At 44.8% G+C, this 23,097-nt stretch overlaps 1 protein-coding gene across 5 annotated transcripts in view; it reads right to left on the bottom strand.

Moving 5' to 3' along the window:
• Positions 1-23,097, bottom strand: part of GRIP2 (glutamate receptor interacting protein 2) — a 280,364-nt gene that overhangs the window by 105,578 nt on the left and 151,689 nt on the right. The window contains exon 1 of one of the 5 annotated variants that reach the window (XR_012232067.1): positions 13,234-14,238. The exons of 2 other annotated variants lie outside the window; for them this stretch is intronic. Coding sequence is in view for 2 of the 3 variants with exons in the window: in XM_073574991.1 (XP_073431092.1) it covers positions 13,234-13,396 (163 nt within the window). In the remaining variant the exon portion in view is untranslated. Of the gene's footprint in view, positions 1-13,233; positions 14,239-23,097 lie in introns of those variants that run through there. 2 more of the 5 variants (XM_073574991.1, XM_073574996.1) reach the window with 2 other exon arrangements.

The raw sequence follows: 23,097 nt of genomic DNA, 5'->3' as shown, positions 1-23,097 counted from the left end.
TTGATGCCCACCGTAATTTATCCCGCCTTTCCCTAGATATATGTAAGAAGTCATTTTTGCAGCCAGAAAACAGATTACAAATTTGCTTTCCCCTTTTTTGGGCAGCTGCTTCTTTACAGCATTGATTTTACCGTTAGAAATACATAAGCACAAGTTGTATATCCGTTAGGGATGAAATTTGTCATTGATCCTGGAGAACATAAAAGCAGATGAGAAAAGAGAAAAGAATAAAGTAGAAATGTGATGTTGTGTATCACCAGAGGAAATCTGTCCTGCCAGCAGAACTGACTTGTGAACTCCAATAACAAGAACCTATTACCACTTATTACACTCAACGACAAGTCATTAAAGGACCTCCACCCCCCCCAAACCGCGATCTAAGGAAAAGTATGAGATATTCCTGATCTTATAGAATAATTCTAATCACACTGTACACATTATATATGGACAAGAATATAACTACTATAATACTGCCCCTATGTACAAGAATATAACTACTATAATACTGCCCCTATGTACAAGAATATAACTACTATAATACTGCCCCCTATGTACAAGAATATAACTACTATAATACTGCCCCCTATGTACAAGAATATAACTACTATAATACTGCTCCTATGTACAAGAATATAACTACTATAATACTGCTCCTATGTACAAGAATATAACTGCTATAATACTGCTCCTATGTACAAGAATATAACTACTATAATACTGCCCAGTATGTGCAAGAATATAACTACTATAATACTGCTCCTATGTGCAAGAATATAACTACTATAATACTGCTCCTATGTACAAGAATATAACTACTATAATACTGCTCCTATGTACAAGAATATAACTACTATAATACTGCCCCCTATGTACAAGAATATAACTACTATAATACTGCTCCTATGTACAAGAATATAACTACTATAATACTGCTCCTATGTACAAGAATATAACTGCTATAATACTGCTCCTATGTACAAGAATATAACTACTATAATACTGCTCCTATGTACAAGAATATAACTACTATAACACTGCTTCTATGTACAAGAATATAACTACTATAATACTGCTCCTATGTACAAGAATATAACTACTATAACACTGCTTCTATGTACAAGAATATAACTACTATAATACTGCCCCTTATGTACAAGAATATAACTACTATAATACTGCTCCTATGTACAAGAATATAACTACTATAATACTGCTCCTATGTACAAGAATATAACTACTATAATACTGCCCCTTATGTACAAGAATATAACTACTATAATACTGCCCCTATGTACAAGAATATAACTACTATAATACTGCCCCTTATGTACAAGAATATAACTACTATAATACTGCCCCTATGTACAAGAATATAACTACTATAATACTGCCCCTATGTACAAGAATATAACTGCTATAATACTGCCATCTATGTACAAGAATATAACTACTATAATACTGCTCCCTACGTACAATAATATAACTACTATAATACTGGCCCCTATGTACAAGAATATAACTACTATAATACTGCCCCTATGCACAAGAAAATAATTACTATAATACTGCCCCTATGTACAAGAATATAACTACTATAATACTGCACCTATATACAAGAATATAACTACTATAATACTGCCCCCTATGTACAAGAATATAACTACTATAATACTGCCCCTATGTACAAGAATATAACTACTATAATACTGCCCCTTATGTACAAGAATATAACTACTATAATACTGCCCCTATGTACAAGAATATAACTACTATAATACTGCCCCTTATGTACAAGAATATAACTACTATAATACTGCCCCTATGTACAAGAATATAACTACTATAATACTGCCCCTATGTACAAGAATATAACTGCTATAATACTGCCATCTATGTACAAGAATATAACTACTATAATACTGCTCCCTACGTACAATAATATAACTACTATAATACTGGCCCCTATGTACAAGAATATAACTACTATAATACTGCCCCTATGCACAAGAAAATAATTACTATAATACTGCCCCTATGTACAAGAATATAACTACTATAATACTGCACCTATATACAAGAATATAACTACTATAATACTGCCCCCTATGTACAAGAATATAACTACTATAATACTGCCCCCTATGTACAAGAATATAACTACTATAATACTGCCCCCTATGTACAAGAATATAACTACTATAATACTGCCCCTATGTGGAAGAATATTACATATTAGAATACTTTCCCTTTTTATAGGAATAATAACTTCTAGGGAATATTTCTTCTATAGCGTTGCCACCTGTGGAGGGCTCTACTGCTACATTTACCCAGCTAGTAAATACCATGATATCTGTGGTTGCAAATGGAATCTGATTACTTTAATATCATGTTAATAAGTCACACATAATCACTTCAGCTCCATGTCCAGCATTTCCTCCAATAAATATAACAGTATAACTGTGCCGTCCCTCGAGGAACATACCGCCTGAGAAATGCTCTGCTTTTATTATTGCTATGGTTGGTGTAAGTGCCTGCAATCCTTCATCGCCTGGGTCTGTGCTGAATTTCCGCTGCCTCCATGCAGCACAAGATCCAGCACGGCGGCCTCACACAACCTCTCAGCGCCAAATTTCTCTTAACACAATAGCGATCATAATTATGGTCCATTATAAAATGATGTTTATGATTTATAAGAAGTGATTATTTCTCCTGTATGGGTAATAAAAGGCATGGATGCCGCCCGCTGGGTATTCTCTAAATAACAAGATTTTGAAAGTTAATTGATTTGCTCTTATAGATAAAGGGAAAAAAAGGATTCTAAGTATATTAAATATTATCAATGGAACCCTACAAATAAGGAGGTACACACCAAGCAGCACATGGAGCTACTACACAAACTATATCACAAACAAGCAAGGGGCAAATGACCAGAGGGCTATGTCTTAGATAGGAACATGACCTGGTTCCTCTACTGTGATGGCACAGCGCTGTAATTACAAGGCGCCCACTATGTGCATTCAGAATAATCTGACGTTCCTAAATCCCAATGCAAAATAAGCAACTTCAACTTTCAAATATCATGTGCCAGGTACATTACAGGACGTCATGCTCCAACTCCAGGATGCAACCATGACCCCTGCAGCCACTATAGCCCACCACTGCCTGCACCACACTGATAGCAAATGAACTACTCATGATAAAATTCCGTTTACTTGCATCCACCACTAGGGGGAGATCACTGTAGACGCCTGCATACAGCTCCCTATAAAATGAATAGGAAAATAAGAGCTGTATCCATTCCTATGCTGTGAGCTCCCCCTAGTGGTGGCTAAAGGAAGCGAGAATTGCATCGTTTGAGTCATTCTCTGGGATTTGGACTGATAGCACAGCATTTTAGGCTATACGTAGATATCTATCTATTGCTCCCTATTATCAGGCTGAGAAATGCAGCCAGTCTGGAGTACGTTCACACTGGCGCTTTGACAATAATTCTGCCGCCAGCACAGTTCAATGCACCGTGAGCGTGCTCTTTAATCCTGACTCCGCGGTTTGACAGGTGCTCCAGGTCTGTACTTTCCTTCTGTCTCCGACGACCAAGTTTCCTTTCATGCAATTTGCTCTTTCAGCTCTCAGATGCCGGAACACAGCGGAGTAATTACTGTCTTCATTTTAAGGCCGCAGGAGGGGAGATACAGAGGAAAGGGAGAATTGGAGATGGAATAAAAGAGAAAAAAAGACCCTCATTAAGATGTAGGAGAGGCAGGAAACGCTGGGCTAAAATAAGAGAGATAAAAAGACGTCTTGCCCCAAATTCTGGGTGACATGATTGCTCGGCTGCCTTCAGTTCTCCCATTTTTTGCTATTAGTAGTGAAGCAGAGATACGAGGCTGGGCTTCCCAGTGCGGCCACGGGCCGGTGGCGTATAGGTCGATATCGGCACATCCAATCTGCCGCCCGTACAGGCGATACACAACATCTGTAGGTGCGTCATCGGAACTTGCGGCAAAACTGCTCAGTTTGCGATAAATGGCGTGTGAACTATATCAAGAAGTGTGACCCCAGCCTCTGACTGACATCCACTGCCGCTGATAAAAGCAGCATGTGAAGCCCCCTAGCCCACCAATGGGAGGGACCTCATGATGGCAGCTCCATCCTCCCCAGGTCCTGATGTGGGAACAGACCCAAGTCGCTCCTAACACGTCAGCCTGTGGTAGCAGAATCAATTTACACATGGCATTAGGGTGTGGAAACTTCTGCAGCCGATGCATCCAAAATAAACGAAGCAAGACTGCAAATTATGTTCCTTGTATACAGCTCCTTTTCAGATCTATCTGTTCCCATGGTTACAGCCTGCTGACACCTTAGAACACAAACTGTATATCAACTCTAAATGCAGCAGAATTGTGGCGTAATTTGCAAAAAAACATTAATGACTGACAACATATTCATTATGTGCTTTTGACAACTTTGCCGACCAGGGGGTGTGGTCTTAAAGAAAAGAGGTGTGGTTTATAAGGAAAAGGGGTGTGGCTTAATGTGCAACAGCCATTGCCAAAAAATGTGGAAGAATTCTGGCGCACGTTTCTGCCAAATAATAGAAGGTGTGAGCTACAACAGTCTTACAAATTATTTATCAAAGTGGTTGATGCTGATTGATGAATCTACTGTCTTATTCTTCATGCAGACTGAGAATACTGGAGTCTCGATACATTTTCCCCACTCCTGTGTTGTGACTCTTACAGTCATGTGTTGCTGCATTCCCCTTTACCTACACATAGCCTACAGACAGAGCGGGGCGGAACTGTCTCAGGGTCCCTGGGAACTTCAAGAGCAAACTGACTCCATCTGGTGATGTATGGTGCTATTATCTGGAGATTACATTGTAGGATTATTTGGGATTTTTAAGGAACTGATACGCAGGCAGCATAAGGAACCATATGATGGTATTATGTAGGCAGTATATAGTAGTATTACTTTGGCATCATTATTGATTGTGGAAACTTCACACTAGACCTTGAAAACCGCGGTCCCAGAGTCTGGAGGAAGAGTGGAGAGGCCACAATCCAAGCTGCTGGAGGTCTGGTGTGAAGTCTCCACCATCAGTGATGGTTTGGGGAGCCATGTCATCTGCTGGTGTAGGTCCACTGTGTTTTATCAAGACCAACGTCAGCGCAGCCGTCTACCAGGACATTCTAGAGCTCTTCATGCTTCCCTCTGCCGACAAGCTTTATGGAGATGGAAATGTCATTCTCCAGCAGGACTTGGCCCCTGTCCACACTGCCAAAAGTACCAATACCTGGTGTACACACAACAGTATCACTGGGCTTGATTGGCAGCAAACTCACCTGACCTTAACCCCATAGAGAATCTATGGAGTATTGTCAAGAGGAAGGTGAGAGACACCAGACCCAACAATGCAGACGAGCTGAAGGCTGCGATCAAAGCAACCTGGGCTTCCATAACCCCTCAGCACTGCCACAGGCTGATCGCCTCCATGCCACGCCACATTGATGCAGTAATTGATGCAAAAGGAGCCGCGACCAAGTACTGAGTGCATTTACTGATCATACATTTCAGTAGGACAACATTTCGGACTTTAAAATAATTTTTTCAAGCTGGTGTTATAAAGTATTCTAATTTACTGAGATAATGACTTTTGGGTTTTCATTGGCTGTAAGCCGTAATCATCAACATTAACAGAAATAAACACGTGACATAGATCACTCTGTGTGTAATGACTCTATAGAATAGAGGAGAGTCACTCCTTGTATCGAAGAACTGAAATAAATTCACTTCTTGATGATATTCTAATGTTGTGAGATGCACCTGTAGTAGTATTACCTGGGCATTATATAGCAGTATTATGTGATTGCATATGCTAGCATTAACTTGGCAGTGCTACCTTGGAATTATATGGCAATATCATGTGGGCTATTTGTGGTGATATTATTGTGGTAGAATACTAAGGAATATTTACTTTGATTTTGCCAAGGGCTTCATTTTCTATACAATGGGAGGAGGTGCTATAGAAAGAAGAGTGGATTAATAATTCTACCAATAAGAGTGCCCCATATCAGATTGTAATCCACCGCCATATTGTGCACATTTAGTTCTCGTGGAGCCCAGAACTCTTTACTGTATTGATATGAATGCTGCGGATCTGACAGGAGGGATGGCTATGAAGTCGCTGGGGATATTCCCATCTGTGAAACTCAAGGCTGGTGATTTTCCCCCTGTGATCGCAGCCTTGATACATTCGCACCGTTCCTTGTAGGTCTCATGATCTGAAGCGGCTCAGAAATCCCTCATTATCTCACATTGTGACTCTTTCCTGCAAATTCTCAGCAGGCAGGAAAACCGACCTGACACAATTCTGAGTGTACTATACGCGTTCAGTAATGGTCGACATGCGCTATTATGTCATCACAATTACAGAAGCAGCAGCAATGCTTCCACCCCGAGCTGAGCATTAGTGAAGACTCAGATTTATACCAGGGGTCAAAACGTTGCTGCTGTTTTAGTTGAACATTACTGGATGCTGAAGCCACCTTTCGCTTGAATTTTTGGGAAAAAGGATCATTCCAGGTTTTAAGTTCATGCAGCTGCATAGATGGTGACTCATAATTACTACTAACTATCCTGATAATAATCTGCTTTATTCTGCTTTACGCAGATCCTGAGTGGCAGATGCATCTACCCTGTCTGTAACGTGTGCGCTGCAGACGGTGAGGCGTTAAGAAATAGTTCTGCACTGTCCTATCCATCCTCAGAATTTATGGGACTGTGACCTCTCGACCATATTCTATGTCGTCACAGGCAGGGCTGCCACTAGGAATTTCGGGGCCCCACACTGACAAAATTTTTGGGGCCTCCTTGAGACTCCGCCCAGGCTCCACCCCAGCCCCGCCTCCACCCCTCAAACTGTCCACAGTCCCACCGCTCTCTCTTGGAAAAACTGCACTTCTCATCAATCACACATTAACAGTTGCCATTACCAGATCACACATCTAGCCAGCTGCTCTTGTTTTGGCCAGAAGATTTTTTAAATCTGCCACCACGACAAGGTAGACTCTCTTGGCCGGGCCCTACTCTACTCTAACCTATTAAACATTTGCTAAAATATCCAATACAATTTAGGGATATTTTTTTATTTATTTTTCAATTTTTAAAAAGACCAATAATATCACATCCAAAGGGACAAATACCACCGCACCATGTCCAGACACCATATTACCACCACATAGTGACCTATAATACCACATACAAGGAACAAATACAGCCACACCATGACCAGACCACATATTACCACCACAGAGACAGAATAATAGCACATCCAAAGGGACAAATACCACCGCACCATGACCAGACCACATATTACCACCACATAGTGACCTATAATACCTCATACAAGTAACAAATACAGCCACACCATGACCAGACCACATATTACCAACACATGGTGACTGAATACTACAATACTGATCATTAATAAAAAAACATAATACTACAGGTTCTGGCCTGGGTTTGTTTGGTGCCCTGTGCAGTATCGGATATTGATGCTGCCCCCTGTGATGGTATAGTGTCTACTGGCCAAATAATACATACATATTGCATACACATAGTGCACACATTACAGGGTCACAGTACACACATATGGAATAAACACATATTACAAACACACAGCAAGCACTATAGACATAAACAAAAGTTTTGAGACACTTTTGGTTTTAGAAAAAAATTTCTGATGAAGCCTTGTCAGACTGTATGGAGATCGAGAAGAATGATTGTTTGGAGATAAAGAGGTGCTGCTGCCATGAGTCCTATGTCTGCCAATAGTAAAGCCTCCTGAGACCATTCATGTGTGGGGGGCTTCTCAAGCATGGAAGGGGTCACTCACAAAGTGTGAGAACTTCTAATCCATGGAGGAAATCACTCAATGCGTGTGTGGGGGGGTGTCTCATCCATGGAGGGGATCACTCACAATGTGTGAGAATTTCTAATCCATGGAGGGGATCACTCACAATGTGCGGGGGGGGGTGTCTCATCCATGGAGGGGATCACTCACAATGTGCGGGGTGGGTGTCTCATCCATGGAGGGGATCACTCACAATGTGTGGGGGCTTCTCATCCATGGAGGGGGTCACTCACAATGTGCTGGAGCTTCTCATCCATGGAGGGGGTCACTCACAATGTGTGGAGGCTTCTCATCCATGCAGGGGCTCACTCACAATGTGTGAGAATTTCTAATCCATGGAGGGGATCACTCACAATGTGCGGGGGGGGGGTGTCTCATCCATGGAGGGGATCACTCACAATGTGTGTGGGCTTCTCATCCATGGAGGGCGTCACTCACAATGTGCTGGAGCTTCTCATCCATGGAGGGGGTCACTCACAATGTGTGGGGGCTTCTCATCCATGCAGGGGCTCACTCACAATGTGTGAGAATTTCTAATCCATGGAGGGGATCACTCACAATGTGCGGGCGGGGGGGGGGGTGTCTCATCCATGGAGGGGATCACTCCCAATGTGCGGGGGGGGTGTCTCATCCATGGAGGGGGTCACTCACAATGTGCGGGGGGGGGTCTCATCCATGGAGGGGATCACTCACAATGTGTGGGGGCTTCTCATCCATGGAGGGGGTCACTCACAATGTGCTGGAGCTTCTCATCCATGGAGGGGGTCACTCACAATGTGTGGGGGCTTCTCATCCATGCAGGGGCTCACTCACAATGTGTGGAGGCTTCTCATCCATGGAGGGGATCACTCACAATGTGTGGGGGCTTCTCATCTATGCAGGGGCTCACTCACAATGTGTGGAGGCTTCTCATCCATGGAGGGGGTCACTCACAATGTGTGGAGGCTTCTCATCTATGCAGGGGCTCACTCACAATGTGTGGAGGCTTCTCATCCATGGAGGGGGTCACTCACAATGTTCGGGGACTTCTCATCCATGGAGGGGGCTCACTCACAATGTGTGGGGGCTTCTCATCCATGGAGGGGGCTCACTCACAATGTGTGGGGGCTTCTCATCCATGGAGGAGATCACTCACAATGTGCGGGGTCTTCTCATCCATGGAGGGGGCTCACTCACAATGTGTGGGGGCTACTCATCCATGGAGGGGATCACTCACAATGTGTGGGGACTTCTCATCCATGGAGGGGGTCACTCACAATGTGCGGGGACTTCTCATCTATGCAGGGGCTCACTCACAATGTGTGGAGGCTTCTCATCCATGGAGGGGGACACTCACAATGTGTGGGGGCTTCTCATCTATGCAGGGGCTCACTCACAATGTGTGGTGGCTTCTCATCCATGGAGGGGGTCACTCACAATGTGCGGGGACTTCTCATCCATGGAGGGGGCTCACTCGCAATGTGTGGGGGCTTCTCATCCATGGAGGGGGCTCACTCACAATGTGCGGGGACTTCTCATCCATGGAGGGGGCTCACTCACAATGTGTGGGGGCTTCTCATCCATGGAGGGGGTCACTCACAATGTGCGGGGACTTCTCATCCATGGAGGGGGCTCACTCACAATGTGTGGGGGCTTCTCATCCATGGAGGGGGCTCACTCACAATGTGTGGAAGCTTCTCATCCATGGAGGGGGTCACTCACAATGTGCGGGGACTTCTCATCCATGGAGGGGGCTCACTCACAATGTGCGGGGACTTCTCATCCATGGAGGGGGCTCACTCGCAATGTGTGGGGGCTTCTCATCCATGGAGGGGGCTCACTCACAATGTGCGGGGACTTCTCATCCATGGAGGGGGCTCACTCACAATGTGTGGGGGCTTCTCATCCATGGAGGGGGTCACTCACAATGTGCGGGGACTTCTCATCCATGGAGGGGGCTCACTCACAATGTGTGGGGGCTTCTCATCCATGGAGGGGGCTCACTCACAATGTGTGGAGGCTTCTCATGCATGGAGGGGGTCACTCACAATGTGTGGGGGCTTCTCATCCGTGGAGGGGATCACTCACAATGTGTGGGGACTTCTCATCCATGGAGGGGGTCACTCACAATGTGCGGGGACTTCTCATCTATGCAGGGGCTCACTCACAATGTGTGGAGGTTTCTCATCCATGGAGGGATCACTCACAATGTGTGGGGGCTTCTCATCCATGGAGGGGGGTCACTCACAATGTGCTGGAACTTCTCATCCGTGGGGTGGGTCACTCACAATGTTGGGGGCTTCTCTTCCATGGAGGGGGTCACTCACAATGTGTGGGGGCATCTCATCCTTGGAGGGGGTCACTCACAATGTGCAAGGAATTCTCATCCATGGAGGGGGCCACTCACAATGTGTGGAAACTGCTCATCCATAGGGGGTTCACTCACATTTTTGCCTAAGAACAGGGCCATGAATAAAGAGCGTGATTTAAACCTCATTCAAGAGCAATTTCTCCATCATTCAGGATAATGTGGTGAAGATGCTTTTTCCAGCATGATGGAAACCAGTTCATAAGGAAAAAGTGAGAACCAAGTCGGTCAGGATACAAAACATTGACATTTTGGGACCATGACTGATAACTCCCCAGATCTCAGTCCCATTGATAAAGACAAAACGTGTGTCGGGGATGACAGCGGTGATACTCTGCTATGGGTAGCGCCTTGCTATACACAGTTAGGTCCAGAAATATTTGGCCAGTGACCGAATGTCCGTGATTTCAGCTCTTCAGGACACTATTTTGCTATTTAGGAAGTAAACTTAAACAATTGAGAAACAACTGAAGTGGAGACTTTCAGATTTAATTAAAAGGGTTGAAGAAAAATATCCCGTGAAACGTTTAAGAATTGCAGCCATTTTTCTATGAAGCCTCCTCTTTTCAGGAGCACAAAAACTAATTGGACAAATTAACGCTACCATAAATAAAATGTTCATGTTTAATAATTTGCAGAGAATCCTTTGCAGCAATGACGGCCTGAAGTCTGGAAGTCATGGCCGCCACCATCGCTGGTTCCTCCTTTGTGATACTTTGCGCCTTTACTGCAGTGACTTCAGTTCTCGCTTGTTTGTTGCTCATTCTACCTTAATTAAAAGCGTTGTCCCTACTTACAAAGTTAATTTTAAAGTTGATTTTAATCAATAGATCTTGGAATAATAATAATTTCCACAATTGGATGTGTTTAAAATAAAATGTTCCTGTGCTGAGATAATCTTATAAATGTGCCTCTGCTGTGTACTGTGTAATGTCTGTGTCTGACCGTACAGTGACATGGTCTGATCAAACATACAGCTCCTGGGCAGGGGAGGACGCAAAAGAGAGTATAAAGATAGCGTAGCGTGGGATCACAGCTGATTTTTTTGAGAAATAAAGTTTTTCCATGCCATGTTTTACCTCAAAGACAGAATTATTTGCGATCCACTTCTATAAAGTCTGTATACTTTTTTGCTTCCTCCCCTGCCCAGGGGCTGTGGTATGATCAGACCTGCACGATCAGACACAGCCATTACATAGTACACAGCAGAGCACATTTATAAGATTCTCAGCACAGGAACATTTTTTTAAACAGATACAATTCTGGAAATTATTATTATTCCAAGATCTATTGATTAAAATTATCTTTGTTCATAGGACAACCCCTTTAAGTTTGGTCTTTAGCCTGTGAAATGCGGTTCCATGAGGCTGAGATCTGGTGATTGACTCGGCCACTGCAGAATATTCCACTTCTTTGCTGTCACAGTATGTTTGGGGTCATTTTCCATCTGTACTGTGAAGCAATGTCCAATCAACCTTGCTGCATGAGGTTGTATTGGAGCAGAAAGTATCGCCCTGGACCCACAGAATTCATCCTGCTTCTCCTGTCTTCAATCACATCATCAATAACCACTAGTGACCTGGTGCCACAGGAAGCCATGCATGCTTGCACCATCACACGGCCTTCACCTTGTGTTACAGAGGATGTGGGGTCCCGTGGATCGGGAGCCATTCCAAACCTTCTCCATACTTTCTTCTTCCCATAATTCTGGTACAGGATCATCTTAGTTTTGCTTTTCCAGAACTGGGGGGCTGCTTTAGATTTTTTTTTAGCAAAGTCTCATCTGTATTTGGTGAACCCTCTGTATTTGCTCTCATGAAGTCTTCTCTTTATGGCAAACTTAGATATTGAAACACCTACTTCCTGGAGAGTGTTCTTCACTTGTGTGGAACTTTTGTTGTTCTTCACCATGGGAAGGAATCCACGATCATCCACCACTGTTGTCTTCCGTGGACACTCACGCTTTTTTGCGTTCCCAAGTTCACCAGTCCACTCTTTTTTTTTCAGAATGAACCAAACTGTTGACTAGACCAGTCCTAAAATGTTTGCCCTCTCAGTCATGGACTTCTTTTTTTCAGTCTAATGATGGTTTGTTTCTCTTCCAATGACAGCGCTTTTGACGGCATGTTGTGGGTTCACAACAACAGCCTCCAAATGCTAATCAGCTCCAGACCTTTAAACTGCTTAATAGATGTTGGATTAAAGAGGGAAAAAACCATGCAGCTCATTAAAGAACTTTTGAGATAATTTTTCAATTACTTTAGGTTCCTTTAAAAAAAGGCATCTATTTATTGAAGAGCTGTAATCCCGAAACCCTTACTCCAATTAGGATGGAAATACTTTCAAATCAAAGCTGAGATTTGGCACTTTAATATATTTTTGTTAAAAATCTAAAATGCTAAAACTTGTGTCACTGGCTAAATATTTCTGGACCTATCTGTATATACTGTTAATTCATGGCCGTTTGTTGCTGCTATTCCTTCCTATGCGAATCGCACTATTGCCTTTCACATACTCCTGGATTTAATTCACAGCACTGTACAATTATATTCCACCATCATGCTAGAAAACAAATCTACTCTATAATCGCCATATTGTCAAATAGTTGTGCTCTGAGTATCATGTTATTCTTTGTATTATTAGTCCATAACTGATAATTCTTTTAGAATTTCATAATTTCTCCCGCTGACCTATTTTATTTTACTGTTTGTACTTTAACTATTTTCTACTAAAATACTATATTTTATAATCTGATGGGTGATTGTATGTTACTGCCATGTGTTCTTTTTCCAGATATTACATCATATGTGACCGAATTTCGCTTCTCTTATAATGCTCCAGTAATGACATAACCTCCAGAGATAATTATATCTTGTCAATGATATCAACCCCTTTTATTAACGCTCCAGGACTATCATAAGCCACAGAGGTCAGCAGTGTTGACCCCGGGTATACATGTCGCATCACTTACCGCTCACGCAGAGACTGAGGCTGCACAGGCTTTCCTCACAGGTGTCCTCGGGGCTTTCTTGGTCTCCTTCCCCATCCTCACCCTCTGTTGCTCTGCTGTTCTCCCTTCTCTTCCTCCGGGAGGGTCTTCTGACGCTCCGCAGGACCTTGTTGACCCTATTCATGGGCTGCTTGGTTATGGGGTCCTGGAGGAGGAGAGCTCGACTCTTGGGTTCTGCTCCTCAATCCAAGATCTGTGCACAGGAAAGGAGCAGTGAGGAGTCTCCACGAATTGTGTGAGCAGATACAGGGTATCCTCCTCTCCCTCCTCTCTATATAAGGCAGGTAGTAAGTGTGCAGCAAGGTCTTTCCTTCTTTCTCTTTCCCTTTCTTTCCTTCCTTATCTTTCCTTCTTTTCCTTCCGACCTTCTTTTTTTCCCTTTCCTTTCTTTCCTTCTTCCTCTCCTTCCTTTCTTTCCCTCTCACGGATGTCTGATGGTTGGGTGGATGGCTCGCTCTCCGCAGGCTGAGCAGTGCACTACCCGGTTCGGAGCTCTAATATTGTCAGAGGGGACTGCGGGGCGACACGTGGAACAAATACATCCCGTCGTTAATGTTCACACAGCAATAAACCACAGCGCGGCTTCCTCCGAGCGAAATAGATAGAAAGGGACAGACGAGGAGATGGGAAGGTGCAGCGAGAAGAAAGAGCGGATGATCCAAGTGTCAGCTCTTCTGCAGAGGAGGAAGCGAATCATCTAATTACATCTGACTATATATTATATAATCCTATCTATCTATTATCTATCTTCTATTATCTATCAATCATCTATTACCTATCTATTGTCTATCATAGCTATCTATTTACATATCTATCTTTATCTCATATCTCTCTACATCTATGTACATTTCTAAGTATCAATGTATCTATCTCTTTATCTAAAGCTATCAATATTTCTTTATGTATCTGTTGTCCGTCTCTCTGTACATTCAGCCGACGTCTTGCTTCGTGATGCCAGTAAATATTGGTACATGATTATATACTCGTTCAGTACGTGTCATCGTTATGTAGATATACCCTCAGTGCTCCATTAATCCTCCAGATGCTCTAATTAGCGGAAGGTTCGAAACTTCAAACAAATAGATGTCTCAGCTCGAAGCCGCCCGGAACTGATAGAAGAAATGGGCAAAAAGAAGAGAAACTGCAAGTGCTGAGAAGGGAGGACGATTATGCTGATGTAATATCTATCATTAAAAACAACTAGAGTCACTACTAAAGCATATGGTCCATGGCGGCGACAGGTGGTCCTATGAACACTCATCAGAGTGAACAGCCCATGCCAACGTGCCAGGAAATCCTCCCATGACCTGAAAGGTGTGAACACACAATCAATAAGTGAACATGCTTCTACTGTGTATGGACCCTCTACTGTAGGCAAGAGTCCCCTACAAACTGCTGCTGCCATCTCATTGGCTCCCAATAATCACAATATCAATACTGAATTTTAGGATTGCTACTTTCAATAGGTGGCGCTAGAGTTATTGTCCTTTTCCTCTCTAAAGAGGCACTTTGCATATTCATTTCCCAGACAAGCATTGCATGGCCTATAAGTCTCCTTACACTGGCATGTCAGGCTGATCACTCTCCACAAGGAGATGGAGATACATTACTTCTTAGACCAAAGGCATAATATAGAACTGATATTATTGAATATTTGGGCATGCTACATGCTAATCCTTCATAAAATGCTAGACTACTCTGAAAGGCCATGCATCCATGTGTTTTAACACTTATGTCCCCTCCAAGCATCCATATCCCTTCCAGGCCCCCTAGCACCCCTAAGACCCATCTGTCACATTCAGGTTCCTCAACTATCTCCAAACTTCACTGTCCCGTTCAGACCTCTCTGCAGCTTCCAGACCGATTTTATCTTCCAAACCCTTCAGTCCCCTCTAAGTTCCTCTTTTCCCTCTAAATCCTACTGTCCACCTGTAGATTCCTCTTCCCTCTTCCAAACTCCTCTTGTCATGATCCAGGTTGGATTATGACAGATAAAAGCACTAGTAACCTTTTTTTTTTCCTTAAGCTGTGTGCTTAAAGATAGTTTTGCCCCCGGTGGCCATTAGGGTCATTGCACTGTGGTGGTTTCAATTCTAGTTTTGCCCCCGGTGGCCGTTAGGGTCATTGCATTCTGGTTACTTTAGTTTAGTGTATGTGATTATGAAGCAGGTGTGATTGCTGGCTCTTACCTATAAAAGAGTTTCAGGTGGTTGCAATCACTGTTGGTGATAGTGGTCATTTCCAACCATCCTTGGGGGAGGAAGGAGCTAGAGAGAGTTCCTGGCAGCTCAGTCAGAGTCCTGGTGTGGAAGGAGCTAGAGAGAGTTCCTTGCAGCTCTGACAAAGCTTGGTGAAGTAGCAGTGATTCTGGAGGAAAGCTGCATTCTGGTGGTGGACTATGTTTCTGGGAGCAAGAGCAACAGAGCAAAGCTAAATGGTGTTATCCCTGTTTGTGACTTCCCTTATGTGTTTTAGTGCAATGGTGGGATTAGTTTCTGCACCGTCCAATTCATTAGAAAGGGCTAGGTGCAGGGCGAGCTAGGGTTCTTAGGTTCCAGCTCGGCGACAGGTGCGGAGCCTGTATAGGGACTGTTAGGAGTGTAGAGACTGGCTCAGGGGAGTGCAGGAGGTCTCCACATCCCCGTTCCCTATCACAGGGCCCTCCATTGTATCAGTTTCCCTGGTGTTTCCCATTATTATTTAAATTCGCCCTGCTGGAGGCGGTGTATCCAGATACACGTGTAATTCTGAAATTCGCCTGCTGGAGGCGGTGTATCCGGCTGCACGTTATATTTTTTAAATCCGCCCTACTGGAGGTGGTGTATCCAGGGTCACGTGTGTCAGAGAAATTCGCCCCGCTGGAGGCGGTGTGTCCAGTCACACGTTGACCATCACACCTGTTTCCTCCAGACATCTGTCTACGTCATCTCCGTCCTCCTCTGACTCATCTTTCCTCTCCAGTCCCCTCCACAACCCTTTGCTCCCTCTATGCTCCTATGCCTCCTCTAGGTTTGTCTCACTCTCTAGACTCCTCCTTCCCCTCCATTTCCATCATTTTACTCCAGACTACTCTTTCCCTTCTGACTCTTCTTTCCCCTCTGTGACCTCCCAGACTCCTCTGGTGGTAGCTTATCTACCAGAACAAAAAGGTGATGTGAGGACTGGAAGAAAGATGGAAGGTTTCCATACACATTAGGTGGTCAGCCAGTCCTGGTCAGTAAAAAACAGATGGGAAAAATATGAGAATATCATGGACTTATACTTGCAGGATTTTTATTTTATTTTAGGGTTTCAGGTTCTTTAAGGAACTATCTAGTTTCAGTACCAGCGTTTTGACTTTTAAAAAACTGAGAACTTTCTTTTAAATGATGACGTCCCTTTCAGAAATGCCAAACTTTCTGGTATATGATTAATTCTTTTGAAGTCACCGCAAGCTGATAATCCTCCATTTCCTCACTTATCTGATGTCTCACAGCCTTCTACGCTCAGAAAGACACATCATCTTTTCTATGGCAGAGGAACTCTCATCCTGACCTGCAAAATCCAGAAATAGAGGGGAGGGTGGGGGGGCAGACGACCTGCTGCTTTTCACAACAATGTCATATCTCTCTCTGTGTGTATATATATAATCCTGTAGCCGAGAGAACGTAAAAAGTTAATCAAGCGATAGGATTAATACTTTCAGCTAAAAATAAAAAACGTTTCTGTGCTCTTGACTCCTTAAGTGCAGTATGTTTCTCTTGTAGCCTCAACTTTTTACTCTACAGAGTTCTCCTGCCTTCAGTTTCAGTGGCAGGAAGTAGCTGTCTGACTTCTACTATTGTCACCTGGCCACCAGGAAGGTTCTCCTTCTAGGTCCCTACAGGGGGAGCAGTTGAGTGGTGATGCTGGAGGAAGTAGCTAACTTCTTCTAAATGTGTTTTAGAGAGGATATTCCACAAATTAGTCTCTGTAAATAGTCCCAAATGCCTATTCGTTACTACTTTAATCTACTTTACAATATTTCCACAAAAAAAGTGTACCGTTCATTTTCTTCCTCACTGTGTTCCTTTTAGTGCCACTGCTAATCTGTGTGGGTATGAGTGGGTTTCTGGGAAGGATCAAGAGACCCAATGCTTTATTTCTTATCTATAGGTCACAAAACATCATACATGTTACATGCCTTACCTCCTGCCATCACATCATCATCAGTCTGTCTACTTGTTTCACTCGCGGCTGTGAATATAGTCCCCAGTAGATCTCCTTTCTCCTCATGCAGCTGTACATACCAGTGCCCATTAATTTCTCAGTCTGTCTAGATTCTGATCTGGCATGTGAAAATCAGTCTCCTTCACCCTCTAGCAGCTATAAATGTATCCCCAGTCAGTCCCCACTGAGTGTTCATTCTACTGTCAGCTGTAAATATAGTTGGCAATCAGTTCGAACCAGTCTCCTTCCTCCTGTGGAAGTCAAATAATCCCCAGTAATTTCACCAATCAGTCTCCTTCCCCCTCTGGAAATCATAATTTTAGTCCCCAGTAAATTCTAAGGCAGATAGTTAAGTATAACAGTACTGGGGCTCCTGGAGCAGTGAAAAAAAAATTCCTTCTTTGCTGTCAAGTCACGAAGAAAGTCAGGTGTCTCTTTGATGTTTCAGACATACTTCTTCCCAGTAGGAGTCTATTACTGATAGTCTGGATCCCCTGAAACCATTTTCTTGGAGTCAACCAGGTCCCCTTTAAAAAATGAGCCAGGATAAGAGAGCACTTGATGATTAGTGTTCACACTCAGACAGACAGCACCAGTATACAAGGATCCTACAGTTGTCTTCTTCAGCCAGCTATATGATGTTACATGGGAGCTGCCATATTGGTAAGAAAGGGCTGAATAGGTGGGGGATGGTTTGGAACAGGGGATGCTATGTAGCACTTCGGCTTCTCCTGTGGTTTCATCATTCATTTCCCACCATTTTCAGCCCCTTTTTATGGGCCCACAGATGATATTATTCAGATTTCACTGCTCCAGATAAACACTTGCGCTCCCAACGCTCGAGGCTCGGCTTTAACTTTTTAATCCCAAAAGGGAAGAGTTATGTAAAGCTGATATAACAGTTTTCAGAGTTTTGACTGAAATGTAATTCATACATCAGGAGATGCAATTAAGTGCCCCCCTCCTCCAGGGTCCATTCACAGAGTCACGTGCCCCCCGTATAGCCACCGCCGGCTACAGCCAGGGTCTGAAAAGCTTCCCTGTGCCAAACCGTTAGTATCAGCGCAGGATGTTCACGGTCGACCATGATTAGGCGTCACCATCACTTACTATGGATCAGATGAGGACAACAGTGAGGAGGTGTCAGTGGTCAAGGAAAATAAAAGGACAAAACATGAAACTTTACAGAGAAGTCCCTGAATACCAGGCAAGAGCCCCGCACAGTGCCAGCCACCGAAGCCCTGTAACGCCTCATCCGCATTACAGTGCCCCATAAGGCTATGTGCACACGCTGCGGATTTGGCCTCTGCGGACCCGCAGCAGTGCCGCACACAGTGAACAGTACAATGTAAGTCTATGGGATTTACAATCCGCTGTGCACAAGCTGCGTTTTTTTCACTGCGGAAAAGCTGCAGTTTTAAATCCGCAGAAAGAATTGACATGTCAATTCTTTCTGCGGATTCCGCTGCGGTTTGCCACCTATTCCATTGTCCAGGTGTCAAACCGCAGGGGAAAACCGCTGGCCAATCCGCAGCGTGTGCACATAGCCTAATAATGTCAGGCATAGGGGCCACATAACAATGCCAGCCGAGCCTCCCCACAGCAGTGCCAGCCCTGTGGTCCCCAGAACAGTGCCAGCTGCACCTTCCCCAAACAATGCCAGCTGTGTTGTCCCCATAACTGTGCCAGCTGCACCTTCTCCGAATAATGCCACCCAGGGAACAGTCAGACAGCCGTATAACCTGGACGAGGATTGCAGCGTAACGCTTGGCTGGCCGGCGGCTCGCTTTTGTATATTTCTATGCAGCTGTCATGCTCAGGTCGGGAGAGCTGCCGGCCAGTCCGTACACTGAGATGTGATCCTAGCCCGAGTTATGCAGCCGTCTGACTCTTCCCTTACAGCTCACATGTATAGACATACACATACTGCTCAAAAAATAAAGGGAACACTAAAAATACAGTATTGTTTAGAGTTCCCTTTATTTTTTTGAGCAGTATATATATATTCGTGTATACTCATGGTGGCATTATACACTCAACTGGGAAGATGCTGCATAACTTACTCACACAATAAAAGAATTACAGCGCCACCATGTGGTCAGTCACAGCCAGTATCAACTCGGCAGCTGAAAATATTACTGAGCATGTACAATGATCACTAGGGGAAGAATCGAAGGGACTGAACACAGAAGATGCCAAGTGTCTCTCCATACACGGGTCAAAGTGTCGCAGAATTAATGACTCCAGATGTTACCGTGTATCTAATCCTATCCTGTGTGATACTGTCTGCTAAGCCGTATAGCTAATCCTCTCCTGTGTGATACTGTCTGCTGAGCTGTGTATCTAATCCTATCCTGTGTGATACTGACTGCTGACCCGTGTATCTAATCCTATCCTGTGTGACACTGACTGCTGAGCCGTGTATCTAATCCTATCCTGTGTGATACTGTCTGCTGAGCTGTGTATCTAATCCTCTCCTGTGTGATACTGACTGCTGAGCCGTGTATCTAATCCTATCCTGTGTGATACTGACTGCTGAGCCGTGTATCTAATCCTATTCTGCGTGATACTGACTGATGAGCCATGTATCTAATCCTATCCTGTGTGATACTGACTGCTGAGCCGTGTATCTAATCCTCTCCTGTGTGATACTATCTGCTGAGCCATGTATCTAATCCTCTCCTGTGTGATACTGACTGCTGAGCCGTGTATCTAATCCTATCCTGCGTGATACTGACTGCTGAGCCGTGTATCTAATCCTATCCTGTGTGCTACTGACTGCTGAGCCGTGTATCTAATCCTATTCTTTGTGATACTGACTGCTGAGCCATGTATCTAATCCTATGTGATACTATCTGCTGAGCTGTGTATCTAATCCCATCCTTTGATACTGACTGCTGAGCCGTGTATCTAATCCTATCCTGTCTGATACTGACTGCTGAGCTGTGTATCTAATCCTATCCTGTGTGATACTATCTGCTGAGCTGTGTATCTAATCCTATCCTGTGTGATACTGACTGCTGAGCCGTGTATCTAATCCTCTCCTGTGTGATACTGACTGCTGAGCCGTGTATCTAATCCTCTCCTGTGTGATACTGACTGCTGAGCCGTGTATCTAATCCTATCCTGTGTGATACTGACTGCTGAGCCGTGTATCCAATCCTCTCCTGTGTGATACTGACTGCTGAGCGTGTATCTAATCCTATCCTGTGTGATACTGTCTGCTGAGCCATGTATCCAATCCTCTCCTGTGCGATACTGACTGCTGAGCCGTGTATCTAATCCTCTCCTGTGTGATACTGACTGCTGAGCTGTGTATCTAATCCCATCCTGTGATACTGACTGCTGAGCTGTTTATCTAATCCTATCCTGTGTGATACTGACTGCTGAGCCGTGTATCTAATCCTCTCCTGTGTGATACTGACTGCTGAGCTGTGTATCTAATCTCATCCTGTGATACTGACTGCTGAGCTGTGTATCTAATACTATCCTGTGTGATACTATCTGCTGAGCTGTGTATCCGATCCTATCATGCGTGATAGTGTTGGATATGTAGTTGTATCTAAGCCTATCATGTGTGATACCTTCTGCTGATCCATTGTATCTAAACCTATCCTGACTGATAGTCTCATTGGAATCACACACCACTACAACCCCCATCATGTTCCTGAATCCTTGTTTGCAGTCATTCCCTGGACTTTTGGGAGCGTGACCCTGGACCGGTCTGACAGTCAATCAGGGCAGTCCATAATATCGGTTACATCACTACTTTTCCTCATTTTGTCCAGTCACAGGAATCACACTGGGAAACCTTCAGGGTGATGAGAAGGTGCGACTTCCCCTTACACACATTTAATGAATTATTTGGTCTGGCTGTGACTCCGGGATCCAGGAAATCTCCGCTGATAATAAGCTGCAATTAATTCTGAGATGAGATACAAGTACGAGCAATTACACAAAGAAGTGGCGGCTAATGATGAGAAGGAGACATCAGAGACCGACATCAGAGACCATACTCCCAGGATGCTTCAGAGACGCCATCGGGGGTGACTGAGCATACGGATGGAGATGTCGTACAGATATCAGACTACAGATCCCAGCATGACCTCACAGCTTAAAGAGCACGCCCCTCGGAAATCACTACGTTCAGTCATTAAACCGTTAAGTCAGAATGCTAGGAAAGCAGGATGCCAAATCTGTAGTAACTGCAATGGCCGCCATAATAATGAACCTGACCATCATGGTTGGGGCAGCATGAATCAGATCCTGGCTGCACGTTTTTTCTCTAAAACGCTTAGGCGACATAGTTTAAAGATCCGTCCGGAGACCATAGGACTATAGACAGAGATGAGCCTTCTCTCCGCGCCGATTTAGTACATAGGAAGAGACCTGTCAATCACAGGAGCAGATTGGGGCGGCACCGGACTTGTCGCATCTCTATGATTCATGCCGCCTGTGTTTTGGGCAACACCGGACTAGTCGCGCCTCTACGTCGTGCAGCCACGCTCTGATTCATGCCGCCTGTTGTTTGGGCGATACCGGACTAGTCGCGCCTCTAAGTCGTGCAGCCACGCTCTGATTCATGCTGCCTGTGGTTTGGGCGATACCGGACTAGTCGCTCCTCTAAGTCGTGTAGCCATGCTCTGATTCATGCTGCCTGTGGTTTGGGCGATACCGGACTAGTCGCGCCTCTAAGTCGTGCAGCCACGCTCTGATTCATGCCGCCTGTGGTTTGGGCGATACCGGACTAGTCGCGCCTCTAAGTCGTGCAGCCACGCTCTGATTCATGCTGCCTTTGGTTTGGGCGATACCGGACTATTCGCTCCTCTAAGTCGTGCAGCCACGCTCTGATTCATGCCGCCTGTGGTTTGGGCGATACCGGACTAGTCGCTCCTCTACGTCGTGCAGCCATGCTCTGATTCATGCCGCCTGTGGTTTGGGCGATACCGGACTAGTCGCGCCTCTAAGTCGTGCAGCCACGCTCTGATTCATGCCGCCTGTGGTTTGGGCGATACCGGACTAGTCGCTCCTCTACGTCGTGCAGCCATGCTCTGATTCATGCCGCCTGTGGTTTGGGCGATACCGGACTAGTCGCGCCTCTAAGTCGTGCAGCCACGCTCTGATTCATGCTGCCTTTGGTTTGGGCGATACCGGACTATTCGCTCCTCTAAGTCGTGCAGCCACGCTCTGATTCATGCCGCCTGTGTTTTGGGCGACACCGGACTAGTCGCGCCTCTACGTCGTGCAGCCATGCTCTGATTCATGCCGCCTGTGGTTTGGGCGATACCGGACTAGTCGCGCCTCTAAGTCGTGCAGCCACGCTCTGATTCATGCTGCCTGTGGTTTGGGCGATACCGGACTAGTCGCTCCTCTAAGTCGTGTAGCCATGCTCTGATTCATGCTGCCTGTGGTTTGGGCGATACCGGACTAGTCGCGCCTCTAAGTCGTGCAGCCACGCTCTGATTCATGCCGCCTGTGGTTTGGGCGATACCGGACTAGTCGCGCCTCTAAGTCGTGCAGCCACGCTCTGATTCATGCTGCCTTTGGTTTGGGCGATACCGGACTATTCGCTCCTCTAAGTCGTGCAGCCACGCTCTGATTCATGCCGCCTGTGGTTTGGGCGATACCGGACTAGTC

Source organism: Dendrobates tinctorius, unplaced genomic scaffold, assembly GCF_039654945.1.
Source record: "Dendrobates tinctorius isolate UK_male_01 unplaced genomic scaffold, ASM3965494v1 ptg000041l, whole genome shotgun sequence".
NCBI lineage: Eukaryota > Metazoa > Chordata > Amphibia > Anura > Dendrobatidae > Dendrobates > Dendrobates tinctorius.
The sequence above is the reverse complement of the archived record's forward strand: the minus strand, read 5'-3'. Positions and strand labels throughout refer to the sequence as shown.